At 37.0% G+C, this 17833-nt stretch overlaps 2 protein-coding genes across 6 annotated transcripts in view; both read right to left on the reverse strand.

Annotated features, from left to right (window-relative positions):
* The window catches only part of LOC117242816 (blood vessel epicardial substance-like), a 62639-nt gene extending 56501 nt beyond the window's left edge, over positions 1 to 6138 (reverse strand). The window contains exons 1-2 of one of the 4 annotated variants that reach the window (XM_033509774.1): positions 5110 to 6138; positions 1687 to 2009 (exon numbers count right to left, since the gene is read on the reverse strand). The gene's annotated coding sequence lies outside the window, so the exon portion shown is untranslated. Of the gene's footprint in view, positions 1 to 1686; positions 2010 to 3919; positions 4116 to 5105 lie in introns of those variants that run through there. The other 3 variants (XM_033509771.1, XM_033509772.1, XM_033509773.1) reach the window with 3 other exon arrangements.
* A 4785-nt stretch (positions 6139 to 10923) lies between these two features.
* Positions 10924 to 13350, reverse strand: LOC117242864 (popeye domain-containing protein 3-like). Of its 2 annotated transcripts, XM_033509862.1 has the most exons (7): positions 13245 to 13350; positions 12997 to 13131; positions 12721 to 12902; positions 12211 to 12450; positions 11873 to 12025; positions 11416 to 11560; positions 10938 to 11294 (listed from the first exon to the last, which is right to left on the reverse strand). In XM_033509862.1, exons 1-7 carry the CDS (start codon positions 13297 to 13299, stop codon positions 11122 to 11124), a joined length of 1083 nt encoding a protein of 360 aa, XP_033365753.1. In that variant the 5' UTR covers positions 13300 to 13350; the 3' UTR covers positions 10938 to 11121. The 2 variants fall into 2 exon arrangements, with proteins under 2 accessions (XP_033365754.1, XP_033365753.1); XM_033509863.1 differs by lacking the exon at positions 12997 to 13131 and having other exon boundaries at positions 10924 to 11294; positions 13245 to 13341.
* Positions 13351 to 17833: the final 4483 nt, after the last annotated feature.

Consider the following 17833-nt stretch of genomic DNA (forward strand, 5'->3'; position numbering starts at 1 on the left):
TTGTTCTCTGTCCGATATAATATTAGTTCGTCTAATGCGAATCGCTACACTAAGAAAGGCAAGGAAAAGATGAGAAAACTTTTGTTGGACACGAGTAAAGACGAAACTATGATACAATTGATATTGTGGAAGCTTAACCGAAAACTGTTATAATTAACTGTCCACAATAGGATCAACCCGGATAACTTTCTCATAGAAAAACCAAGTATCGCAATCGATTCTATCGCAGGTTTGTTTCCACCCCCGTGTAATACCAGACAGTTCACGAGACTCGATCGTACCGCGTCTTTTTACACGTCGTCACGAACGCGCAACAGGTAAATGGTAATACGTTAAGATCGCATGCCGCAATTAATTTTTTAATGACTAACCCGTGGCCTCGAATTTTCTACCGCTTCCAGAGATACGATGTATCGTTTCGGAAGCGATGGAAGTTTCGAAAGCGATGCGACTTACGACGCGATGCGTTTCTGGAACGCGTTAAACAGCCTCGAATAAATTTAAATACGAATCAAGCGACGCCAAGCTCAAACGAAAGAGAAGCTCATCCTTTCTGCACGCCGTGGCTGCATGTTTGTTTTCGAACACATCGCACGACGATACGTTGATCCAACGTGTATTATATGTATACTCGTGCGCGAAATTTCGTTGCAATCGATTCTGCGCAGTGAATTTCATTAAACTTTGATAAATAATATAATGTACAGGTCTCGTGTATAGATCGGTCATTCATCGATCGTGTTTAAAGCTGATTTCGCACGTCACCAGAAACGAAGGAAATTTAATCCATAATTTTCGAATTCCGCGTACGACGATGAAGCATGATTAATTGAACATGGACAATAATCTAATTACTTCTATATTTCATGTGATTGGAGAAATTTCCTATTTTGATACGACAAATGGTAGATAAATTTTATAAGAAGGTAAATTATGATGTTGAAACTTGAATATGTTGATATAATAATTGAATTATAGTATTTTGTAGTTTATATAAAATCCTTAAATCCGTGCTTGTTTCCCTTCAATTAGAATTAGGAGATAATTTGTGTAAGAATTATTGCTTAAATGTACCGGAGTTCCGTCATGCAAAAGTTTCTACGACTTATACTTCTGAGCTTTTATAAAACGGTTTAAGAAATAATGCGGAGGAACACGTCATATAAACCACTTGACGAATAAATAAAATACGTTCGTGCCATATGTATGAGAAACTTTACAAAACAATATCTTCCTGTTCGAATTATGCAAATATATTTAAAAGTTCTATCATATATCCGATCAAGGTGAATAAAAAATTATTCATAAAGCTGAATATTCGAGTTCGACGTTAATATCATTCACATTCAAAAGCGTATGACGTTGACTACAAAAGCCCTTCTTTTTTACGAGATCGTATAATTTTCCAAGAGATAATCTATTTTCAGAACAGATAATTTTTAACAGAAATTCGTTCAACGACGAATGAACATATCGATGGTACATAAACTTAGATCATTGATAGCGATATCCAGGTTTGATCGTACTGGAATTTTAGAAAGAGTAAAACGTTCCAACAAGAGCTAAAATAAAAGAACTAAAATCAATCAAACCTGTATATTTCAAAAGTAACTATCATAATAATTATACTTTTATTTTTCTATCGATTTCATATCTATGGTCTTCGTAGAAAAAACATTTCCTTACCTTATGGTGGATAAGCGATATGTTGTTTGGAGTGCGGAATGATACACCTCAGTCTTCTGTACGTATGCGTCAATAGTAAGGGGCAACACAGAGATGAGCTTCTTCCGAATTCGGCCACGCAGAAGGTCATCACTTCGTGCAACACCATTGCCATCGACTTGCCTCACCACCGAACGACCAGACAGAGTCACGATGTCCGATCGAGCCCTGTAATCGATCGTTCGCGTGCTAACACTCGCGCGAACCGCGTCCTTTCTCTCATCGGCGTACGAGTCACTGGATATCGCGGCTCGTTTCGCAACACGAACGGCCCGTGAATTCGTCTGAAACATCACACGACAATCAGTGGTTAATTACATATTATCCAGCGGTTCGCCAAAGAACAATTCAACTCGAAATTAACAGTAATTCTACGTGTTCTATAATTTCTTTTAGCGGTACGAACATCGATGCTTGAAATGACAATCATGCTTCCGATATTTGATTTTACCAGATTAACTTGGTAGTTTACAATTAGTCTTCAAAGTGGACCGTGATTACAAAATACATTTATTATATTTATTGTAGTGGAACATAGGGGTTGGAGTAAATATCAAATACCAGTAGCGTGATACATCGGTTACTGGTAACTAGATATTTAGGTAGTTTCGTATCAAGGGCTGGTGGATCTACTAAAGTTTTCGATCGTTGACGCTTATTTATACTTGAGGGTTTCTTTGAGATCGTAGATTCACGTAGATGATCCACTGATATTTGAAAAAGTTGTAGAGTCTAATTTAGATCTAGGTTAATCCAGAATTGAACTTTTGATTCATATCGGTGACGCGTTTGAAAAACATTCGTATTTAGATTTTAAATAAATGTTTCAATTTGAATTTTAATACTGCAGCTTTAAAGTATATTTAATATTGTATTTGTCTATTCATTCGTTGCTTATTGTTATCTTTTTCACAAAGCGTAGAACAAAGCTGAAGCTTTTAAAACCGCGCTGAACGAATTCCCACGTTCTAAAAACTCATGATAACAGATAGCAATATTTATTCAGTTATACAATTCATTTGGATCGTTAACTCCATTCTGGCAATGTTTCGAAAGAGATTGTCTATCAAATGTAACCTCAGTTATCGAAACGTTTTTGTGCAAACGCATTTTAATGTCTGTTTCATCTCGGGACAAAACATCGTTCAGCGAAGTTCCTATAATTTTCTACATGTTTCACGAAATGCCTCCAGCTTCCGGACAGTTGGAAAGATGCGTCGAGACTAGAGACGTATCGATTCTCCTTGCAACGAAAAACAACTCGACAGATAGAGTCGAAAGTAACTAGCGTCCAGAAAGTTTCTGAAGATCGACATGGAAGAAAAGGTTGAAAGCTAACAATTTCGGCTGAAACTCTCAACTTTGATCACGAATCTCAGCAAGTCTAGCGACCAGAACTTTTATCAAACGCGATCGACCAGCCAGCTTTCGAGATTTATGTTTTCCGATCGGAAACCAGGCCGCCTAATTCTTCGAAGATAAATCTTCGGCAATGCGCTGATATCGTGTGCATTCTCTTATCGCCGGTTTCAAGATCAAAATTTTAATATGCAAACTTTAAAAGAGAACACTCTGTTTTACGCATTTTTATAAAAAAAAAATCTGTACAATTTTGTTAATCACAATTTTGCACGTACCTTTATGCACGTTTCAATGACATTCACAAATTTGTTTACGGAGTAATGATTTAAATAAATAAATTTTGGCGTATGAATACGTATTTCCAGCAAATGGATATTTATTCTTTCGTACTTTTAACGTTACGATAAATTAACTAAATCAAAAAATTACCGCTTGAATATCTCTTCGTTAAAATATATATCGAATTACGATTTTTACAAGTACTCGCCAAAACGATAACATCACGTTTCCGATAATCTACTCATAAACAACAGTCATTTAGCGAGAGTACTTCGTTTTTAATCGTCAATAATTACATTTGACTTTGTAAACAATGATCATTTGACAAAACTAAATGCTGCCCTCTGGCATCGATATCAACGAATTAATCGCAATTCCTGAAAATTTATCATCGAACGTGTGGTAAGCAAAAGCTTATCGCAAAAGAAACAAGATCCATAGTATTTTAAACTGTAACATGACGATCTTTATTTCTTTTACGTCGCATAACTAATAATACGAATTTAGATTGAAGCTGACAGAAATGGCAAAATTAGTCGTTCGAAATTCTTACCGAGCGAAAGCAGAAGAAAAGACAATTGATGGAACGTCGAATAGAATAAAGAGATCGAAATCACACCAAGGAATCCGTGAAAGATTTGCACAGAGCCACCTGTCCATTCGATTCGACTATCGAACTTCCGAACAACGCGTATAGAGCTTCACGATACATAGAAACTCGTGTAAAAAAGGCCCAGCACCGCCAACGATGTAACAAATTTCCGAAATTAGCTCAACGCTTATAGTATACGAAAAAGAAGTCGAATAAATGAAATTCGTATTAATGAAACTTCTCACGAATAAGAAACGTGGGAAAAAGAAAAGAAACGAGACAGATTTGCGATACACGTTGCAACTTCCCTCTCCGCGTTAACTTTACCGGGTGGTTCTTAATCAAAAGCAAGAAGGAGATAACGTACGATAGAAAAACGTTACATAGATTAGATTTCTAGAATCAAACCGAAATTTTAAAAAAGTCGTCGATAGATTTTGCAAGATACACGTTAACGAATAAATTGATCGTTTTTGAGAAAATAACCTCAATTCTAACAAAGTCACGATCGCGTAAAGTCGTAATACTATAACGCTTCAGAATTAATAACAATGCTCCATTTTATCTGTCACAACACAGAGACGTTGTACTCGAATAAGTTTAAGACCGTTTACAAAAACGTTTCTCTCGAAAATCGATGCGGTACACAGTTATTAGCTGCAAATAACCTTAACACGAGTTTTCAGGAAGGTATACGTTGACGGGTACAAGTATCACTTACTACTGATGCAACAGACTATCTTTGCACTGACGCGTGTCAAATCAATTTCAATTTCCATGATAAAAGATCACGATACAATTTTTTTGCACGAAAAACGCTTCGGAGAGTACGGAAGTTAAGATGAATTTTAAACGCGTGCGGAACACATCTCTGACATCTCAGGCATAATTCTACATACTACGACGAAAATCATCAAGATTCGTTACAACGCCGCATTCACGCTGCTCTCGCGATGCACGTTCGCTCAGGTTACATGTGCTCTCTCTTTATATTCTGACCACCGTTCGATTATCTGTCGATGATACAAAAGGAACAACTAAAACCTGTCGAGTTCGCGTAAAAGATATTAGACGAGGTAAGAGAAGGACGTAACAACGAGGGAAAAAAAGTAAAAAATTTATAAGATTCACAAGGATAAACACTAACGTACTCGCTTCTCGGGCTCGTTACCACTTGTTAGGTAGCAGTTGAATGCGTGACGCATCAATCACGTTTGACCGTCGCTCGAAGGTTTGGCTCAGCGTCTTGCACGCGCACACACGTTCGACGCATCGACGACGAATCAACAAACACAAACGGCCGGAACACGGTTTCGCGCGGCGGCGGCGACGGCGACCACCACGGCGACGGCGAGGACGAGGACGAGGACAACGGCGACGTGGCAGGACGAGGATCATGACTCGTCTCTACCATCCATACCGTCTTGCCTCGGGGACGTCCGCGATATTCTCGACGACGACGACGTTGCAACTTCGATGATGGCTGTTCATCGAACTCGGGGGAACCGACGAGAACTTGGGAAACAACGATGACGACGACGACGATGACGACGACTGTAGCTACGTTTACTCTCGATGAGAAAAATGCTGCTGACACCAGTAACGTTACTCTCGAAGCGTGCGTCGAGCATGAAGCACTGTTTACATGCGAGCAGGGGCGCCATGGTCACTGCCGCCGCTATGCTCCTCGTCTGCACGATCAGCACCGCGATTTTAGATCTGCTGTCCTTCGTTCTGGCGGCGCCGATACATACCGCGTTCTCCACTTGGGAACCTTCCCCATCGTCGTAACATCAACTGCGTCCGAATGCTCGTTCATTCATCTTCACGACATCGTTTCTCTCTCTTCGTCGTCGTCGCCGTCGATCTGCTCTTCTCCGCTACACGCATACACCCATCTCGCTACTTGCTACCGTACCTAGCCCACTCTCTCCCGATCTATCTTTTTCTCGCTTGTATTCCACTTGGTCCTCTCGACGTTCTACCGTTATCCTTTCTCTGTCTCGCTCACGCTCACCGTTAACGTGCCTCTCGCTCTTCCCTCTCCGTCGTTCGCCTCTCGCGCTCTCACGCCCTCTCTGTCACTCTCTCGCTCTCACGCGGCTGACTAAAGCGACACGAGTGCTGCTTCCGACTTGTGCGACGCGTGCCAAAGCTCTCGTTAGACTAAACTCCGATAAAACTAGCGCCACGCCCTCCACGCAGGTGGCAGCACCCGCCACTATCATCTCGCCAACTTTCCACGAACTTCGGTTCGCACCCCCGCCACGACTGCGACCGAACATTTCTCTTTCACCGCAATACTTCCCTCCTGTATTCCCCTTTAGCCTTAGTCGCTTCCAACTGATAGCTCGTTCCCTTAGTAGTTCACCCTTGCCCTCTTCCGCGCTACGCTCTCTTTGTCTCCGTTCTTCTTGTTTTTTTTTACTTCCTATTTACTTAGGTGTCTTGTACCCCGTTCTCGCTGGACCTTACCCTCCTTCCGTTTTTACCACTTACTTTGGCCAGACGTATTTTTCAATACCGCCTTTCTTCCTAACTTTCTGTACTCTTATCCATCTTCTAGATTCCTCCATCGTACGTTGTAACGCGTTATTTCCAGGTATTACGTTACAAGGTCGCTGCCCTTCTTATAGTTTATTACTTCGACCGGGTCGAGTGTAAAATAAATTTAATTCGATGTTATCGGAAATATCGATGTTATCAAATCAGTAATTTGTTCGCTTAATTTCATTACATTTTTTATTTTATATTTATTCTATATTTATACAGTATCTTTTGGACAATTTGTACTCGATCGAAGATTTACGTATTATGTATAAGAACATATCTTCTTCGGAAGAATTTTATTCTTTTATTCTTACTAGCTGTTATTCGATTATTTTTAATAATTTCTCTTTTACTTTTAATGTGTTATTGCACACAGTACGTATCACTTTCGAATTTTAATTCTCCCATCTTTATGTAACTTTCTGATACAACGTTACCTTTTCTCACATGTACCCCATTAACTTTTCTCCTTCTGAGCACCCTCCTTGCTCATTTCAAGGAACATAACCTTTAACGTTGCGAGAAGGACGCATGAAGGATGCGTTTATATGCGCGCATCTTGCACACTTCCTTCAGCTCCTCGATGCTTACATACCACTTCGTTACTGTTTACTTGTATACCTTCATCCTGCTTTCCCTCGCGCTAACCCCTTTTCGATCCACCTTCCCGTCTATATCCTTTCACGACCATTTTCCCTTGTGTTCCATTTTCTTCCAACACACTCTTATTATTCCTGCTGAAAATTTCAATATGCTGCGGCAATTTAAAATATTTTCTACGAATGATTTTTAGTCAAATTTAGGCTCGCAATTTTGCTAGAAATTTTCAGATTTAGAGCTAGATTTAGATCTAAAATAAGAATGAAAATAAGAATCAGATTACTAAACCAATTTGTAGAATAGGAAATATCCACGAAGCTGAATATCTTTTAATAAAAGAAGGTAGGTAGAAACGGATTATACATATATCGACATCGTCATGAGGCAGGAATGTTACACTTTCCTCGTCCTTTGTAACCCAATTGCATAAGCAAAGGGGCGAATCGGCATTTTCGTACCACAAACGATCAAGCTCCGATTGCTCGATATTAGAGTCGAGAACACGTTTGTAGAAGCGTTTCCGTGGTCGTTACACTTTGCAGCGAATCGGAAATGAGGAGAATAGAGGAACAGTGGCTGGCATATGAATCTTGAAACGTTCGTAATTTCATGAAAAATACGTAACACGTATGACTTAATTTCTTGTTCTTAATCATTTTTAAATTCGTAATTTCAAAAATATGTGTCTAAGTTTTAGTATCAAACAGACATAATTTGTGTCTTTTATTTTTTAAAACAGTCAGGATAATACGTATCATGTTTTGTATTTTAAGGATTGAATGTATTGCTTCTGACGTAATACTGTCGTTAGATATTATCCGATGCATAATGAGCTTTTTAACGTTTTAATACTACGAAAGATTTGATAGTTTGAAGTTCACCGAACATTGTCAAGCAAGGTTTTGACTACAAGACAGGTCTGAGAGAAATAGACTACATTCTTCGTCGTTCTTATCGCTTCATTCCGTGAAATCATCTATCTCTTGAAAAGTCGCGATAATTTTCAATGCTCATCGTCTTTGTTAATTCAGGTGCCCTTAATCAAGATAACCATTTTATACCGATTTATCACGCAGAACGTGTTTACGTAATACCAAAATTACACACAAGCACATCGATGTTAATTCCACGTAATTGAAATGTACGATTAATTTTATTTTGAATGGGTGATCGTAACTAGTATTGCGCTTAATTTGATCGTGTTTTATTATACAGAAAGCAATAAAATTATCCTGGAAAATGAAATGTCGATTTGCATGTCAGACCAATTGCATTTTATAAGCAGAAGAATGGTAGTTTTCCGCTGACGTTCACGAAATCGTAGATGCTGTAATTGGGTTATTTCAGTGAACTCCGCTGGTAATTACACTTACGAATGACTTGACCGTCGTATTTCGCCATCAGATCAATCTTCTTCCGCTGAAGGTCCGTTTCGACTATCCGTGCTATATTTCGAGCCACTTTGAATTAAAGTAGATAATGGCCCTTCGGACAAGATAGAGGGAAAAGATAATAAAGCAAATGTTAATTGCTAGCCTATATTCGTTTTTGTCAATCTATCTGATCGTCTCAGACTATACGCGAATAACTTCTTGCAGACACGTGAATAACACGTAACTTCCTTAACATCGATTCATCGTCATTTAAAAAATTCATTTTTTGATAACATTTATTTAATGTATTCGTCTGTTCCGATATAATTGAAACGAATGTTTATTTTTTAAATATGCAATGAATATTTTTACAAAAATTCTATGTGAATTAAGTTCTTAAGTGACTCCGAATTTTTAGAAATTGTAAATATTGTATATTGTGAAATATACAATATTTTTGGATAAATGAAATTTTTATCAAAACTGAAAGAGCTAATAATTTATAATGTTCGTTACATCAAGGATGGGAGATTATGGAACGATTACTTCATATTGTGAGAATCGAATAAATCACAAGTAAAATTTTATGTTCCTAAAGCAAGTTACAATCAGGTAACTAGACTAGTTTATTGGGTAACAAACGTGGAAATGAAACGAAAATCGTACAAAAGTAAAATTACGAGTTATGTGCGCCAGTGTATATCGCAATGTTGGATTGACCATTAATGAAATGAGTTGAATATGTATAATCCATAAGAAACATCGTGAAATGAATACGTCGAACATTTCAATATGCGTTAATTGTAATTATCTTCCATATAAAGTAATGATACAAATATTCGGTTCTATTCTCAAAATTTTATTTAAAAAGAAATCATAAAATTCTAACAGTTTATAAATATCCTAAAAATGTTGTGATAATGTAATAGATTCTTCGATCTATCTCATTAATTAAAAATTAATTTCAACACGAATATTCCTGTTTCAGCATGATTATCCATCGCAGAGTTTACAATGTTTTAATTAAAGGCAAAAATCAACAGCAGATGGAGGAGTGAACATTGGTTAATGAACCGTACAAGTTTTTGTTTTTATTTATTGTATTTATTGACAGGAAAATAGTAATTAAAACTTATATAGATATTGCATATCGATAGAACGATGATAGTTATATTAATTAGAATTTCTGGATACCTCGTTGCACAAGAACTTTCACGCAATTATCGCTCGAAACTTTAGTTGCATTTAGACAGCATTTTTCTGCTATTTACGTTAACGACATCTGAATTATAGATCTAGCGAGGCTGCGAATTAGTAATATCGATTAGTAATATTTATTTTTGTAGTAGCTCAATAAATTGATTCTCAAAATTACAACATCCACGCGATTTGAAATATACAACTCCACGCGGAAAAGCTTGTTGAAAATTTACTTTTAAAAATGAATAAAATTGCTTCTTGTGCGTGTTAAACTGCTTCTAAATTGTGTAAAAATGTGCTTCGGGTAGATTTTTGAACACTACACCTGAGCTTTCCACGCTCATTTTATTCTTTGATTAAACACTATTTCCGTTCCTTAGAGTGTGTCTTGCGCTACGACTGTCTCATTTGGTGTTCATTTTGCTTAGACTTAGGCTACCAGAATATCGATTCATCGTTTACTTACGTAGTAACTGGTGGATTCTTAGAGTAAGGACAAGTGATGATGGTAGTGATATTCGATAACAAAAGGACAGACTACGATATCGTCGCACGCCGTGTTCGCTCAACTCGCACTCTGCTTCTCGACTGCCTCTCTGGCCGTTTTAGCACTCTATTGTCTTTTGCTGGGCCCACCGCACACGTATTCTACAGACGCTCGTAGCCAGGGTCACGTAGGTCTTTTCGGCAAGGCTATTTACCTGAAGGACCCGGTAATGCATTGATGGAGCCGACAACGCCTCGGCTCTCGCGACATTGTCTGTGGTTAGCTCGACGTTTCTTGGGCCCTTCTCCCCGATACTACACTTATGTTTTCTTTACGTTTAAAATAAAACAATTCTACTTCACACACTAATACACACTTTTTTCATTAAGTAGTTTTTAAATATTTAATTAGTATATCAATATCTATGTTTCAATAAAGTAGATATTAAAAATTGTCCATTTGATTAATTCTTCGTAGATCGTATTTATAGTTTGCATTTTTACTCTATCATAATGTTTTTTAATTGACACATTAATCGAACATTTTAACAAAAAATTATTTTACGATATTTATCATATTCTTAATCGAGAGAGAAAGGAAAAGAATTAAAATGTTATAAATGATACGATAAATGAAAAAAAAAAATCAATGGAGAATTAAACGCGTTGCACTTGTATATTTACGTTCTGTTCTTACAATTATAACAACTTATACCAAAATCGACATTTCTTCTAAACTATGCGAGTAGATTCTCGTTTATAAAGTTTCTCGTTCGTCAAAGGAAACCACCAACTGGAAATGATCTGGCATATTTTATCATTATCACTTAGTTCGTTGGAATAAAGTTCGGTTAAAACACTGCAGTCTTCGTTTGATTTATTATGCAATTCCCTAACGCAGCACTATTCACTATCTCCCTCGTAAAATGTGTCCGGCGTTAAGGAGGCCTCCTGCTATTCTTCGTCCACGATCTCGCAACTGTGATACTTGCTCGACGAATCTAACCAACTCTCCACACCACTGGACGCCAAGTCGTCGTACGAAGGCATTTCTGGAAGAGGTTCCATGTTCGGCGCTCCTTTCTTCGAGAGATTGTTCGCCTGACGATCTTTCAGATTAGAAACACCTAAGAAAGAATTATAGGAATATCGATAAAATAAAAATATGAACTTAATTTTGATCAATACTCGACTGAATAAACGAATAAAATATTAAAATCGAATAGGAATTGGAGTAGAAAAGATTACCATTATCGGAAGACATCGACGATTCCTTCCTACGAATCAATGCTTGTCTGGATGCTCTCGGGCTCCTGTATTCGCTATTTATCGTTAACCCTGCGCTGATAGTTGGCAGTCTTATATCCAAATGCGATCCTTTATCTGTAACAATCTAAGCAGATGTTATCCTAAGAAAAAGATGTTCATTTGTTTTTAATCGAGCAGAATAATCTTAAAAACGTCTTAATATCGTCGTATTAAAATGTTATCTTCGATTCGAAGGCTACGTTTTCTACGCCGTTTTATATTCTTATGGCGATACGTTAATTCGAGAATTATTTAAGTTTAATAAAAATTCTATAAAAATTCGCAAATGAGCAATTTTAATCATCCTTTGGATTCGATAAACGTTGTACTACCAATGACTGTAGTCATTCTCCGTATCAAAAGAACGGAACTAATGACAACCAGAGATTGTTATTACCTTGTTGTTCATAGCGTACAATTTGGTGGCAATGTCTCTGGCAACTAACGTTGTTAAAACTGTGGCTAAATATGCTTCCTTCACGAGGAGATACTCCAGCGCGGATCTTTGCCAATATAAGTACCTGCAGGAGCTTGCAGCGACAATTGACACCTGAACGCAAAAGTAAATTATTGTAACTTCATGTAATAAATTCATCTTTTCGAACTTTATAATTATTTTCTTTGTTTCGTTTTATACAATTCCGATTTATTACGACATCGCGATAGATTACTACTATAAACAGATAAATAGTAAATTTTTCAAATGATAATATTAATCTGATATCAAACTTTTACCTTAAATTTGTCGTCCACGGATGCCCGAGAGCTCTCGAATTCCGGCGAATCTAGGAACTCGCAAGGCAGAATAGGATGCAGGAAATTCGAATCGCTGAGAACGTTTACCTTGCCGCTAAGCAGTAGTCCTAATCTGTCTGTGCGAGTTAGATTTTGCATTGCGTATGCCTCACCTGCATGCAACGACATTATCGATGCGAATTCTGGGGACACTAGCCTCTTAAACTGCAGTCGAGACACCTGTTTTCAACGATAAAATCTTCCTTATAAAAGTCGATTCTACACGTAACAATTCTGACAATCTATATCGCTGTTTTGTTGCAAAAATCCCTTTGGAGACTTTTCTGACGTTTTAATTAACCACTGAATGTTAAAATCGTCTTATATCTACAGATGCGCGAATCATTAAGCATCGAAATCGCGCGACTACCTATCATTCTCTATACGACGGTAACAGTAACTGCATACAAAATTTTTGAGGACTGTTCACGAACGTTTTAAAGTACTCACTTTGAATGGATAGAAAAGAGTGTGGTACGCTTCCTCTAATTCAGGGTCGAATCGGACCGGTCTCATTTGATAAACGATATAAACCAGTTGACCGATGTTCAATACCAGGAAACTGAAGTTCCAAGAGAATATGTCCGGTGCGCAGATCACGTGCCATGCCCAGCCTGACAACAGCATGAATCCTGAAATGACAAAATTTACGAAGTTTAATAAACGAGTTGTTCGATTTGAGAAATTCCGTTGATTTCTTCCCGGAAAATGCATAAATCTATTAACCTATTATTAGGACAGAATGCATGAACAATATCCCTTTCTTCGAAGAAGGTGCTGAATACGACAACGCGAAGCAGAAATTCGCCAATTGAAACAATATATGCTGCGGTTGCTGCCACAGACACAATGCCGTATTACCTGAACATGATAGGAGAATAATTGCATTTCATAAGACTTGTACAACTTACTGGTTACATATTATAAGAAAACGCGACATGCAAGAAAAAACGAATAGACGTATTTGACTTTACCTAATGCGGTGATGTTGTACGAAGGAAGAGGGTCGTGTCCAAGTCCAGGACTCATGTCGATTAAATCGCTACCGATGAATGGTGTCGAAGAACAATGGACCTTTATCGGCTACTTATTCTTATTGTCCATGCTCTCTGGTTTGTTTTGGTGAAATTTATCAATCTCTTCGCCTAAAAGCAGGGGCGCAACGTACGCCATCCTTTCTAGCGCTTGCGCTAAAGCTTTAAATCGATTGGTTTCCGTGTTGGTGGTGCAGACACATTTTGAACGAGATTATATCCATTGCGGGCAAGATAGGAATGCGTTGATAAAGTTGATCATACCGCTAATTTTTGATCGTGTTGAGTTTTTCATTGTGCCAGAGTTTCTGGCGTTCGAAGTCATTGTTACGTAAATAATACACACTATTATACATCTTGTACATTTTTGGAAATTGAAATTTTTCATAAAAAACTACTTTCTAAACCAATGCATCCAAATCTAATCCTATCAACTAACTTTTTAAATCAAATCTACTGAATTTACTTACAATTTTACAAAGAATTACAAATTATGGAAAACTAAGAACGGTCCCTGCGCATTCTGCATCATACATATAGGACAATTACGATTTCCCCGTGGTCCATTATTCCCTCTGTTCCCATTTCTGTCGTTATCGTTATCCTCACCAAAATAGTTTTCGTTATTAAAAATAAGATCGTCGTCGTTGGCGTCGTCGTCATCGTCGTCGTCGTCGTCGACGTCGTCGTCGTCGACGTCGTCGACGTCGTCGTCGTTGGCGTCGTCGTCGTCGTCGTCGTTGTAGTCGTCGTCGTTGTCATTCTCCTTTCCTTTCTGTTCCTCTTCCTCTTTTTTCTGTTTTAAATAGTCCCTTGCTGTTTTTTTCAAATAGCAATCAGAACTACATACTTCGTGCCATGTATACGAAACTTGCGCTACTGTCAAGAGAGACTCAGGATCCAGCTGCCGGAGTATTAACTGAGATATCTCTAGAGGTAATTTTGACATAAAGTCCACCTTCTTCTTCGTGTTAAAGCCAAGGAGCGATTTTAAGTACTCCATGTTTCCCGCACCAGAATAACAGTAGAACTAGTGGCCACGAGAAAAATTTGGGCCTTATATATCCTTCGCACCCGAGCAGGTATGCAAGCAGGGAATAAAGCAAACAAATACTGTAAAGTAATTACGAACTACCTGTATAGCATAGTATGATTGTATAGAGTGTACGGTATACTTTTCATATATTTCAAGTGTATATTATTTAAATCTATATCCGTACAAGGTATACAATTTCTGAACATTTTATTTTTATCATATTTATTGGTTATTAGATTTTGTATGTATCAATAATAGAGGATGCTTATAATAGTGATTAACATGCGTCATATACTAATTTTTTATCAGATTTTCCAATAAATACCTTGCAATCTTTTATATACATTTTCGAATTGGTTTCAAATTTCACTAATACAATCACGATGATCGTGTCTCATTGCAATGTTAATAAAGTTTCAGAATAATATATATATATATATGTCGGAGATGAAAGGAAAACCGGAGCCTTCCCTTTGCAATTTTGAGGGAGCCTTCTAATGCTTTAGCCTAGATTTTATCATAACTGTAATTAAGCAATTGTCATTTGTAATTGTTTGATATTTGTGAAAGCGAAAGTGGGTTCGAGGTGACAACTGGTCGCCGAACGTAGCCACGGTCACGGGATAAACGTTTTGCCTGACGAAGGTGTGGATCGATTGTATCGTTCTCCCTAGAAATCACATAGAATTGTACTTTGGAGATGTCGGTATAATGGGACACACGTTGTATTAGGAATCAATCTCCAGACAGAAACTGCCTAGTAACGGCGTTTGGATCTTTCTCGATGTTTCTCGATCTTTCTCGAAAGAGTATACAACAAACTTTTGACAGAAATTGCCTAGCAACAACGATTGGAACCTTCTCGATGTCTCCAGCGAGCATATAACAAACAAATGCAGTCGTATAGCGAAAAAGATTTTTATCGGATATTCATTCGTGCGATCGCCTTTTGAAAGTGATACATCGAGCAATTTACCGAGTGTCTCGGCAATCGTATTTTTGTGTTTAAAATTATTCTACGCGTAGTAAAGAGTTATCCCGTTGACCGTGGATTCGTTTGAACCCCGGAACATCGTTAATAGCGTAAATTAAATTCATTATTCGTAAAACCTATCAATCGTTAATCTCGTTATTCGTTAAATTCATTATTCGTAAGACATATTATTCGTTCCTCTTATTGTTCGTTAAACTTATTATTCTTTAATCTAATTATTAATTAAACTTATCGTTTGTTAATCTTATCATTTATTAAACTCATTATTCATAATATTTTGTAAAATCTTGTTTATTCGCGTAAATATATTCTCTGTTTTGTAAAACAATGACTAATTCAAACGAAGAAACATTACGCGCCTTAAATCCTAATGATAACCCGACATATATATGTGTATAATATAGTATACATAATAGTTTCCGCATAATATACCTGTTCATAAAAATTTTCTGTAGCGAGTGCTCAAGCACTTTCGTAAGTCATTGTATATAAATATGGTAAAATATTGCGATTCCTAATGGAAATAAGAAAAGATATTTCATATACAGGGTGGTTGGTAACTGGTGGTACAAGCGGAAAAGGGGTGATTCTACGCGGAAAAAGAAGTCGAAAATATAGAATAAAAGTTTTCATTATCGTAAAGATAAAAATACGGCAGAAACAAAAAAAAAAAAAAAAGAAAAATTGTACATCGTGTATGGAGGGAATGTATTGATCAAACGCCAATGTCGGAATTGATTTCCGAAATTTTGATCTCAAAGTTGCATTACGTTTTGGGAGAAAAGTCGAGTACGACACAGACCGAATAAAGGAATTGGACGCAAATCGTAGCACAAAACGAGAAATTGCTGAAAGCTTAAATTTATATAGCCAAATAAAACTATTTTTCTTTTCATAAAGAGACTCTTGCAAATTACTTTCACGGAATTTCTCAGCTGCTAAGAATGAAAAGGCAACAATGAACAGGCAGGTCACTGGGTCTCGGCAAGTACCTGAAAGAAATTAGACTTAAACGTAAAACAGTTATGAGTCGGCTACAATTTAAGTATGACATATGTATCTTTACGGCAACCGCTTTAATCTACCGACCAGGTCTACCCAGGCTTATTAAATAGAGAAAGAAAGCATATCTGTCAAAGGTTTGGAAGGTAATCTTTACACTTCAGAAGTGAAATATTTATGACGTGGAAGGTTCTTACATAGTTTACTTTTATGGTGATGTACTTTGACGTACTTTGAGGGATTATTGGACATTTAAAAAATGTATTTATTAATTAAACGACATGTACGCAGATGTTTTACGATATTATTGATACGACGTAGATGTATATAGACGCGATATGTAATAATAATAAAAAGAAAATAATAATAAAAAAATAATAATTCATAGAAAATCTTTTCGGTTCGCCTGAAATTTAAAACACTCGAATTTATTGGAGCTTACGCGATCTCCTCGATCTCTTCCATCTTCCACCATTAATATCTAACCATAGCGTGAATCCATAAATCGAAAAGTTCCCTGATCCTGCGACTCTCGAAACTCTCCAAGTGTGAATAGTTGCACCGCAACGATTCGAATATCTATTTCCAATAGTTTCGTTGTCTTTCACAGTTTCAACTTCTATGTTTCAAGATCCAACTTTTTCATTATGAAATTTCACAACTTCAAAAGATATTTGAATTCTAATAGGATATAGAAATTGCATTGTTGAAAGAGAGATCTTTTTGCATTTATGAGAAATTTAAACGCGCAGAAACGTAAAAATTGTTCAAGGTAAAGGTACGTACTCGCTATATTATCTGATAGGAAATCAATTTTCATTTATTTAGTCGTGTTCGTAAAAATTGCATAAAACTTGTTGTACAAATAAAATCTACGTGTTCCATTCGAAAAATTACAAGTCTTTAAACTCCTGCATCGTATAAATGTAGTTTTTAATATTTAAACAAAAATTTCCGTTCGCTCAACATTCAGCGACGCTGCATTATTTCAGATAACGTATACGCCACGCAAACCGCTGTATTCGCTGAACAATTGCTCGTTCGATCAGCGTTTAATTAAGGGAACAATCGATGAGACGTTCTTCAAAGTCAATCGAAAATTCCCAAATAAGAAGTTCGTGGGGTGTTCCATAAAGATGAACCTTAAGTCGAATTGATAACATCAAGAAAATATACAGCGACGAAGCATTGTCACAAACCAGACTTTCGTATAAGATTTTACAAGAATAGCTATGTAATCTCTGTCGATACTCTTTTTCGTCGCTGCATATAGCTAGTTATTATTTATATTTTTTCTACAATATTTGTAAACAAGATAGTGGAGAATATGTAATTCGATCGTAAATTACGGGAAATAAGACAAAAATCTTTCTATCAGTTTTTAGATACACCGAGCATTGACCTCGCTCGCAATAACTATTCGCCATTCTATTTCTGATGAAATAAGCACGTGACTCCAACGACATGTCGCAGAAAAGCTAAACGTACGATTCATTT

This window comes from Bombus vosnesenskii, unplaced genomic scaffold, assembly GCF_011952255.1.
Source record: "Bombus vosnesenskii isolate JDL3184/JDL3185 unplaced genomic scaffold, Bvos_JDL3184-5_v1.1 scf7180000016279, whole genome shotgun sequence".
Lineage (NCBI taxonomy): Eukaryota > Metazoa > Arthropoda > Insecta > Hymenoptera > Apidae > Bombus > Bombus vosnesenskii.